The sequence below is a fragment of the Bos grunniens genome, chromosome 5, assembly GCF_055505025.1.
Source record: "Bos grunniens cultivar Pamir isolate PY7600 chromosome 5, Bosgru_T2T1.0, whole genome shotgun sequence".
Classification (NCBI taxonomy): Eukaryota; Metazoa; Chordata; class Mammalia; order Artiodactyla; family Bovidae; genus Bos; species Bos grunniens.
In genome coordinates, this window is record NC_141169.1 from 31,447,661 (window position 1) to 31,457,828 (window position 10,168).

The window sequence follows — 10,168 nt, forward strand, 5'->3', positions numbered from 1 at the left end:
TTCTGGCAGCGCCGGAGCCAGGCGGCAGAGCCAGCAGGGTTGGCACTTACCCACGACCCCCCCTTCCCTGCTATGATGGCCCGTCAGTAGCAGGTTCCAGACCCCCCAAGGGTATGTAGGCAAAGCTAGCAGCAGCCAGGTGCGCAGAGCCACAGAGCTCTAGGGCACTCTGGGGGCAGCTCTGCCTGCTGCGCTCTGTGGTGCCTGGGGAGATGCCCAAGTGACGGGCGAGCTGGTGAGAACAAGAACGTTCCCTTTTGGCCCGAGTCCGCTGCATCTATGGCGCTGCCGGCCAGTCTGGTGCCCCTGTGCTGCTTGGCACTTCTGGCGCTGCCGGCTCAGAGCTGCGGGCCGGGCCGGGGACCGGTCGGCCGGCGCCGCTATGTGCGCAAACAGCTCGTGCCGCTGCTCTACAAGCAGTTTGTGCCCAGCGTGCCCGAGCGGACCCTGGGCGCCAGTGGGCCAGCTGAGGGGAGGGTGACAAGAGGTTCTGAGCGCTTCCGGGACCTGGTGCCTAACTACAACCCCGACATCATCTTCAAGGATGAGGAGAACAGTGGTGCAGACCGCCTGATGACCGAGGTAAGGAGGGCCTCTCCCCACCTGCTCGAGGGCACGTCAATTTCTCTGCTCTCCTCTGGCAGCTGGGGGGGAGGGATGTTGAACTGAGTTTCATCTATAGAGACCTTAATCTCAAGGACCTACCTCCACTTCTCACCCCCCCCCCCCCCAAAAAAAGAACACCTCTGCTGGCTGGATTTACTGATCTAGAGGGATCCAGGGAGAGGCCGGGCTGGGGAGGGGGAGGAGGGACTAGTGAGAGTGAAGCTGGGAGAGACAGGGAGGGCGGGGAAAGGAGGATGGCGGCAGGCGAGACGGGAAATGGCTGAGGCGTGGACCGGGGGTCAGCTACCGAGCCAGGCAGGAAGGGCTGGGGTGAGCTGGGGGCCAGGAGCTGGCTAGGCAGCAGACAGAACTCTACCCTTAGCCTGGCTCCTGACCTGGTAATGTTAAAGCTCAAGGGCCAAAGGTACTGATGGGACTGGGAAAGTGGTGACCAAGGGACAGATCATCAGGGACATCTACCTGAGGAGGGCTGGGCAGGAATTGTCTTTGGTATGGGGGAGGCATCCCAGAACTGGGTAAAGCTATCTATCTAGAGTCTAAACCACTGTCCTGGAGCAAAAACCAATCTCCAATGGGAAGAATAGATGGACACACCTGAGACCCAAAGGATTCCTGTGTCCCTCAAACACAGTTTAGCTCAAGGACTTTCCTTGGAATTAAAGGGTTAAAATGAATTCAACGACTATGTATTGAGCATCTGCTGCAGACCAGAACCTAACCAACAACCTAGGGTGCGAGGAGAGGGACCACCTCTGGCCTGTGATCTCAACTGTCAGAGCTGGAAGGGAACTTGGAGGTCACATTCTTCCATCCTCCACCTCCCATTTTTACATCTCCGAGCTGGGCCCCAGGAGGAAAAGTGATTTAATCAAAGTCTTAAAACTAATTAGTGGCATGGCTGAGTCTAGAATTCAGGACTCCTGATTCTAAGTCCTATACACTTTCCATTACACCACCTAATTGTGTATGGAGTGGGAAGGTGGGGGGAGCGGGAGGGGGACGGATTTCCTCTGATTAACTGCCATAGTTTTCCAGGTTACTTTGTTAGGAAAACCTGTCCAGGGGAGAAAGAATTCCCTGAAGCCTTACCTACCCAGAGACTGGGAAGGGGAAACGCCTTCCCTCCTTGGTCATGGAGTATCCTGGCCCTTTCCTCTGGCTTCCACCTGCAGCAGAGGGGGCAGAACAAGGGACAGGACCAGGAGAATTTCTGACAGGCACGGGAACCCCCTCCGTCCTGCTTATCTCCCACACCCTGGCTGCAAAAGGCCTTCATTGAGTTGGCTCTGCACTGGGCTGCTGCCCCCGCAGGTCAAGGCCTCAGGGCCTCCGTAGGGGACAAAACGACAAAAAGTTGGAAGGAGTTACCACTTTTCCTGTCTTCCCCTCCCCTCCTCTCCAACCCTGCGGAGGTGTAGAAGACTCGGGAAAGAAGGGCAGGGGGGAAATGTCCCTCTGGCCAGTTAGGAAAAAACCAAGTCCGAGGAGAGACCGGAGCGGGGAGAAGAAAAGGAAGCGGTCCTCTGCGCCTCCTCCCGTGAGGTCCGTGCTGTGGTGCGCGCCAAGGTCTCCGGCTCCCAGACTGGAGCAGCCGAGATAACCGTGGTCTCCCTCCCCCGGTGCAGGCTTCCAGCCGCGGCTGCTTTTCCTCGTCTCCACTCCCACCCTGCAGGGGGCCCCCCAGATCCGCGCAAGGGCAGCTCGCGTTAGTCTCAGGTGCTACTCCCACGCCTTTCTGCGCGGCCTCCGGAACAAGAGACCGAGCGAATGGGGGGTTCTCAAGGGCTGGCAGAGCCTGAGCTGGAACTGGGAGGGCTGGTCGCGCTGGGGGAGGGGACCCGGCGGGCCGGAGCTGGGATGGGGGGCGCGGCTTTCTGCCCTTTCCTCTCCCTGCGCCGGGGCGGCTGAAAAGCGCCTTTGTGGATGGAGCTGCTGAGTCCGCTTCTCCCGGCGCGTCCCCGGCCTCGGCCCGGGATTCTCGTTCGGTTAAGTCATCCCGGAGAATGGCCATTGTACTTCGCGCAGCCCCCGCCACCCCAGCCCTTTTTCCAGCAGCCTAGATCCCGCACGGCTCCGCTTGGGCACCTCTGTGGGGGGCACTCGCACCACGAAAGGGTTAATGCTAGGGGCTGAAAGGAGGAGGAGGAAGGAAGGAAGGAAGCGGTGCCCGGTGCCAGGGAAGGCAACGAAACAAAAGATGAATCAGGAGGAGGGAGGGGAGCCGGGGCTTGGGGCGGGGGCCAGGCTAAAACAGGGGCTCCTCTCGCGGAGCCAGGCTGCTCAGCCCTTCCTTGACCAAGCTCCCACCCGCTTTCTTGCCCTCTACCAGGTTGAGCTGAGGTTCCAGAACAAAGTTCCAGAACAACTAGAGATGAAGGGCAGAAATCAAAAGTAGGGGAAAGAACTAGGTTTGGGTGCTCCCTTTCAACTTCAGGGTGACTCCGCAGGTCGCAAAGCCGCCCTGGAGGGCGTAGATTAACGACGACACCCATTCAGATTCTCACTTCCCCAGGGCACTCAAAATCTAGGAGGGAGTTCGGTGTGGGGGGAGGGGTGAGTCGGGAAAACAAGAATCAACTCTCCCGTCCAGGTCGCTTTTGCCCCCGTGGTGGTGGTCGTGGTACTGAGCAGATTGACTTTATTCCCCGCCAGCGTTGTAAGGAGCGGGTGAACGCGCTGGCCATAGCCGTGATGAACATGTGGCCCGGAGTGCGCCTACGGGTGACCGAGGGCTGGGACGAGGACGGCCACCACGCGCAGGACTCACTTCATTACGAAGGACGTGCCTTGGATATCACCACATCCGACCGCGACCGCAACAAGTATGGGTTGCTGGCGCGCCTGGCCGTGGAAGCCGGCTTCGACTGGGTCTACTATGAGTCCCGCAACCACGTCCACGTGTCGGTCAAAGCTGGTACAGTAGGGGGTGGGTGGTGAGGTCCCTTCGGGAAACTGAGGGTGCACAACCCGGTTGCGACCCTAGGGGAGACCAAAGAGGCGTTGGCGTTGTTAAACCAGCCTTCCATTTCTGCCCGGTTGGGACCCGATCTGGGGGAACGTGCTTGTTGTTCCGGGACTGGTGAAGTCTGTCCTGAGCTTGACCCACGTCCTTCAGAATCTTTACTAACATTCTGGAACCGCTGGTCTTCAGTCCTCTCTCTCTGCTTGTTCCTTGCAGATAACTCCCTGGCGGTCAGGGCAGGCGGCTGCTTTCCGGGAAATGCCACCGTGCGCCTGCGGAGCGGCGAGCGGAAGGGGCTGCGGGAACTGCATCGCGGAGACTGGGTGCTGGCGGCAGACGCGGCCGGCCGGGTGGTGCCCACGCCCGTATTGCTCTTCCTGGACCGGGACTTGCAGCGCCGGGCCTCTTTCGTAGCTGTGGAGACCGAGCGGCCCCCGCGCAAGCTGTTGCTCACGCCTTGGCACTTGGTGTTCGCGGCTCGGGGGCCAGCGCCCGCGCCAGGTGACTTTGCACCGGTGTTCGCGCGCCGGTTGCGCGCGGGGGACTCGGTGCTGGCGCCAGGCGGGGACGCCCTTCGGCCGGCGCGCGTGGCCCGCGTGGCGCGGGAGGAAGCCGTGGGCGTTTTCGCACCGCTCACAGCGCACGGGACGCTGCTGGTCAACGATGTCCTGGCCTCATGCTACGCGGTTCTGGAAAGTCACCAGTGGGCGCACCGCGCCTTTGCTCCTTTGCGCCTGCTGCACGCGCTGGGGGCGCTGCTTCCGGGCGGGGCCGTTCAGCCGACTGGCATGCATTGGTACTCTCGGTTCCTCTATCGCTTGGCTGAGGAGCTGCTGGACTGAGCGTTCCAGGCATAGAAAACTCGTGGCACCCGCCTAAACGCGAGCGTGCGGGCTGAGATCCGGGGATATGCGCAGCAGACGATGCTGATGGCGGGGAGGGGTAGGGAGAAAATGGATGAGATGGTTTAGGGGCAACCTCTAATTAGGAGGTTGGGTCCTAGGTAGATGGAGTTGATGATGGATACTCCTTGACGAGGACTATTTCTCCTCTTATTCCCCAGTGCCTCAGCCCCACTCGATTATTTTATTTTATTTTCTATTTATAAATTGTAATATAATGATCTGCTTGCCCAGCCTGGCAAGATGAGGGGCCGAGGCATGGTCATAACATTTTCCTACAAGTGGGCTAATAAAAGAAAGGGTTCCAGGAGCTTATTGGGAAATATCTCTATTCAGATGGTGATTTGCCTCCAGATTGGGGGAGGGGTATGGAGAAAGGGGACCATACCTTACTTCCCATCCCCCCTTGTTTCCCAGCAGGTCGTCCTGCCTTGCTTCCTCCTCTCTGGAGGCCTCCCTGTCGACCAGCAGCAACTGAGACCAGAAGAGTCTGCCCTTTTCTAGGCTGCTAGTTCTTTTTCCCATCAGAGAGGACTAGCATTCTGCCCACGTGTCTGCATACCCCGACTGTTGAAGAGACCAGGGTTATCCAAAGAACAAGACAACTCAAACGCATTCTTTCTCTGTTCATAGGGGCTCCAAAGGAGGTTCAAGCCATTTTAGGTACTGATACTTAAAGAATTCTGGCTCCCATTTGTTAGCCTGCAGTCTCCCCTGCTCAAGAATCACCATAGCCTGCATTCTACTCTGGTGTGTGTGCAGTGGGGGGTGAGGGTGGGGTGTCTACATGGGACTGATTTTTTTTTTCTCCTTGGGAGGAGACTGGACCAACTGACAACTCATGGCAATCCCTCAGCTCAGTTCAGTCGCTCAGTCATGTCTGACTCTTTGCAACCCCATGGACTGCATCACACCAGCCTCCCTCTCCATCACCAACTCCCAGAGTTTATTCAAACTCATGTCCATTGAGTTGGTGACGCCATCCAACCATCTCAGCTTCTGTCGTCCCCTTCTCCTCCCACCTTCAATCTTTCCCAGCACCAGGGTCTTTTCAAATGAGTCAGTTCTTTGCATCAAGTGGCCAAAGTATTAGAGTTTCAGTTTCAGCATCAGTCCTTCGAATGAATATTCAGGACTTATTTCCTTTAGGATGGACTGGTTGGATTTCCTTGCTGTCCGAGGGACTCTCAAGAGTCTTCTCCAACACCACAGTTCAAAAGCATCAATTCTTCGGTGGACAGCTTTCATTCCAACTCTCACATCCATACATGACTACTGGAAAAACCATAGCTAATTCATAACTGGTAGTCTCCATACATTCTTGATCAAGAGAAAGAACCTGCACAGAGGGCTGGAACCTGTTCTTCCTGATGGGCTGAGCACAGAGAGCAACTTCAGCCCAGATGTATGGCAGCAGAGGGGACATAGGCTCTCCAAGCAAGGGAATATAGGAATTAAAAACTGAGTCCCCTTTCTGATCAGCTTCCTGGTGGTTGTTTCTACTGGCTTCCTCCCCCTTTCCCCTCTCCCCTCTCCCATTATTGCTAGCTCTGCTTCCCTGGAATCTAGGCAGGCAGGTGCCTCTGAGTTAGGAATGGAAGCTCCGAGGGAGTTGCAGTGCACTGGAAGGAGAGTGTCAGGGCCTGAAGGATGGTTAAGTGTTGGTACCACCAGGAGCCCACCTTTCCCTGTGGCAGCTGTGCTCTTCCAGGGCAAGGACCCTGCTATACACTGCCCTCTAGTGGCCTTCAGGATCGGTTCCCTTCTAGCCCCGAGGAAAGAGGAACTATATGCTGTACAGATGGTGGATGGATTTGTGCAAAAGGCCTTCTCCCCCTGGGCAAGAGGGGGTGGATGGGCCTGTTAAGCTGCCAGGCTGAGCCACAGGTGTCAGGGGCTGGTGAGGAGCCCACCTGCCTCTCATTTGGAAAGTGGCACTTTTGCATCCCTCTTTCTTGGTTTAGCCCTGTGGCTCCTGGAAGCTGGAAGTATATTGTAGCCTGTAGTAATCCAGACTTTGATGTGCATCCAAGTTAACCTACTTATCTCCCTCACCCTGGGCCCCTTTGGGTTCAGTGTTTGGAGGTGAAAGCATATTTAGGGTTCCAGGTAGTGCTTGATAAAACCAACATTTGGAAACAGGCGAAGTTTACCTTTGTTCAGTAGTAAAGAATCCACCTGCCAAGCAGGAGAAGCAAGTTCAACCCCTGGGTGGGGAAGATCTCTGGAGAAGGAAATAGCAACCCACTCCAGTATTCTGGCCTGGGAAATCCCATGACAGTGGAGCCTGGCAGGCTACAGCCCATGTTAGCGACTAAACGACAACTAAGTTTACCTTTATATTCTTCCACAGCCATTTCCCTCTGTCCTCACCAAGTGCCCATTACCACCACCCTTCCCCTTTCAGAGTGACTTCAGAAACACACTCCAAGCTGTGGACCTTTCCTACTTTCTAAACCTGCCCTTGTCTCATTCTGTCAGATCCTGATGCCCTCCTGTCATGTCACTCCAGGTGATGACTAAACTTACAAATTTCTATGTTGTTGATGGGCTCCTTGTTTTTACTACTCTTTTCATATAATGCATGTATTTAAAAGACCTGCTGAAAATAAGGCCTTAAACCATAAAGCCATAATGGTGCTGATTCCTAGCACCTTAATGTGTTGGGCAGGAGATATTTGGGGACAACAATTAATTGGTTTCCCTTAAACTACATCCTATAGACTACTTCCCAGGTTGAAGGCTCACCTCTCACCTCCCCCACTCGCACCCCCACTCTCATTCCTCATTATTCTTTTCCTCTGAGGCTCTCCTAGCTTCCTAAAATAAAATCCATTACCTTCCCTCAAGCAGCAAAGAACACCATCTCTATGAAGATGGCCAGGAGGCATATTCAACTGGGCCACAGGACATCTCTAAGTACAACACCCCTTCTCATTAACAAAATAGGCAGTGAGAATTAGGGAAAGGGCATGACTTGGAAGTCAGGCAGACCTGGAGTTACTGATCCCTGCCTGACAAGATCGTTGACAATAGCAGTGTATGTGCCCAACTGGAATGGAAACTACCAAGTGTTCTATGCTCTGCATCTATTTCTCTCTGCCTTTGCTGCTCTGCTGTCTATAGACTGTCTGCTTCTCTCCATACCACTCTACCAGAATCAGCATTATCAGTGGTTCCTGGACTTTTGAGGGGTTGTGTTGCCTCTTTACTTGTTTGATTTCATAACATTCTGTTCTTCAGAAAGTGCTATGTGACAGATGTGGGTTTGCTTTAGAACTGAAGTATAATTAAAAGTAATCTTGTTTTGAGAATTTACAGAGCATTTTGTTGATCATCCTGCCAAGACCTCTTGGCATTTTGGGAAACTGGAGTTGAGAAGCACTGTGTTGAGGTTCAGGTGAACTTTGGGGGCTTCCCAGGTGGCTCAGATGGTAAAGGTTTCTGTGACCTTTTTATTACCCAGAATTCAGATTTTTCTCCCCTTCCTTTCTTCATCAGGATTTGCTGAACATACACAGTGTAGCATCATATTAGACACGGAAAAACATAAAAATTAAGAAATAGTTTCTCAAAAGTTTAAGATGGTTAACTACCTAAGCAACAGTGTTACTTAAGATGAGTTGAATGGGTGGTAAATGTCATATTTGTACCCAGAAGGCCTTGTGGAGAAAGTAGGGCCTGAATAGGATGTTTTAGAATGTGTAGGTGGAGGAGACTAGAAAGGCTATTCCAGATAGAAGTAACAATGTGAGCAAGGACTTGGAATCTGGAATGCGAATGCGCAGGCTGGTTAGAACAGGAGACTGGGAAGTGTAACTATAGCTAACGCTGCCTGAGAACGTACTATAGGCTAGGCCCTGTTTTAGCACTTTACCTGCGTCCTCATTTAGTCCTCACATAACTCAGTGAGATTTATTACAGAAGAGGAAACTGGGGCAGGAATAACTATAAGACTGCCTTCATGGATGGGGCCACATCCTATGGGGTCTTAAGCTAGTGTTAACTCTTCCTCATTCCCTTCACTGAGTCACTAGTAAGTCTCACTTTCTGACAGTACTCTCTCATTTTCGTTGACTCTTCTTCCTCCTGTCTGGAGGACTGGCTTCCTTACCTAGCCACTGCTTAAGGAAATATAGATGTAGGTGCAAGTTTCTGGCAGTAATCCATAGCAGGTGGGTACACCAACCCAGAAAGCAAGAGAAGACTCTCAGCTCTTTTTGAATTAGAGGAGAGGGAATATTGAGCTTTGTTATGGACTGAATGTATGTCACCCCCAAATTCATCTGTTGAAGCTCTCATGTCTGTGTGGCTATATTTGGAAATGGGGCCTCTAAGGAAGTAATTATGGTTAAATGAGGTCATTAGAGTGGGCCCTGATCTGACGGGATTAGTGTCGTTTCAAGAAGACACAGGAGAGTGCTTGCTTTCTCTCTCTTCACATGCTCAATGATAGGCTGTAGTGAGAAGGCAGCCATCTACAGGCCACAAAGAGAGCTCTCACCAGAAATTGCATTGGCTGGAACCTTGATCTTGGATTTTTCTAGCTTCCAAAACTATGAGAAAATAAATGTTTGATGTCTAAGCCACCCAGTCTATGATATTTTGTTATGGGAGCTCTAGCAGAATAAAGTAAGCTTCTAGAAATGTTTGAAATAAGAAGAGGCCAGGACTTCTCTGGTGGTTCAGCGGTTAAGAATCTACCTTGCAATGCAAGCAACGTGGGTTCGATCTTTGATCTGGGAAGATCCCGCCTGCCTCAGGGTAACTAAGCCTGTGCACTACAACTGCCGAGCCTGCACGCCCTAGAACTTGTGCTCTGCAATGAGAAGCCACCACAAGGAGAAGTCTGCGCATTGCAACTAGAGAGTAGCCCTTGATCCCTTCAACTAGAGAAAGCCCACACACAGCAATGAAGATGCTAAACAGCCACAAAGCATAAAAAGGACCCAGTGCTAAGATGGGGTCCTTAGTAAAAATAATGAACTCTGTTTGAAAAATTAGCATTTCTGACCTAGAGTCTTGAGATGTTTATCCCTGACTGCTTTTGTAGTTCCTGCTCTATTGGAGGAAGCTTTCTTCTCTGTCTGGGAGCCTGAAGCAGCTGTCTATGGGAAGCAGTCTATGGCTGGTTGGGGTATTTCCCTATGGGGGATTTTGTGGCCAGTTAGCACATTCAAGCCCGCTTCTCTGTTATTGTCTCTATATGTGACCTGGTTGATGATGAACATCTCCCATGAGAAAGGGGTATCTCTAATCAGGGTTTGTTGAGTACCTGCTATGTGCCAAATATGGTGTTGTACCATGGGGATAGGACAGTAAAGTCAAGCACAGTTCTTACAAGTCCTCTGGGGAGATAGGCATAAGTGGTTAGAAGGTGGTTGAGTGTGGTGAGGAGATGAGAAATGACGTTTAAGCTGAGACCTGAGAGATGGATAAGAGTTGTTCAAGCAAAGAGAACAGTATGTGCCAAGGATTGGAGTTGGGGAGTGATGATAAGATGAATCTGAGGAGCACTGACAGGTTCAGTACAGTGCAAGGGAGATGCGGTAACTTGAAGGATTTTCAATTCTGTCTGAAATTTGGAAAACAATTGCAGGATTTGAAGCAGGTGAAGAGGAAAATCAAACTTGCACTTAAAAAAAGAAACTGCTGGGACTTCTCTGGTGATCCAGTG

The 10,168-nt window shown here is 52.5% G+C and overlaps 1 protein-coding gene across 2 annotated transcripts; it reads left to right on the forward strand.

The window, feature by feature from the left end:
- On the forward strand, window positions 1-7,805 carry DHH (desert hedgehog signaling molecule). 2 transcript variants are annotated; one of them, XM_086399650.1, is made up of 4 exons: window positions 42-582; window positions 3,280-3,541; window positions 3,806-4,385; window positions 4,909-5,105. In XM_086399650.1, the coding sequence occupies exons 1-4, from the start codon at window positions 280-282 to the stop codon at window positions 4,967-4,969; spliced, it is 1,206 nt and encodes a 401-aa protein (XP_086255776.1). In that variant the 5' UTR covers window positions 42-279; the 3' UTR covers window positions 4,970-5,105. The 2 variants fall into 2 exon arrangements, with proteins under 2 accessions (XP_086255775.1, XP_086255776.1); XM_086399649.1 differs by having other exon boundaries at window positions 1-582; window positions 3,806-7,805.
- The last annotated feature ends 2,363 nt before the right edge of the window (window positions 7,806-10,168 follow it).

Coding starts and splice junctions, on each gene's coding strand:
- DHH (XM_086399650.1), top strand. CDS start 280: ATGGCGCTGCCGGCCAGTCTGGTGCCCCTGTGCTGCTTGGCACTTCTG. Junction 3,542..3,805: donor CCACGTGTCGGTCAAAGCTG/GTACAGTAGGGG, acceptor TGTTCCTTGCAG/ATAACTCCCTGGCGGTCAGG. Junction 4,386..4,908: donor CAGCCGACTGGCATGCATTG/GTACTCTCGGTT, acceptor CTTGTTTCCCAG/CAGGTCGTCCTGCCTTGCTT.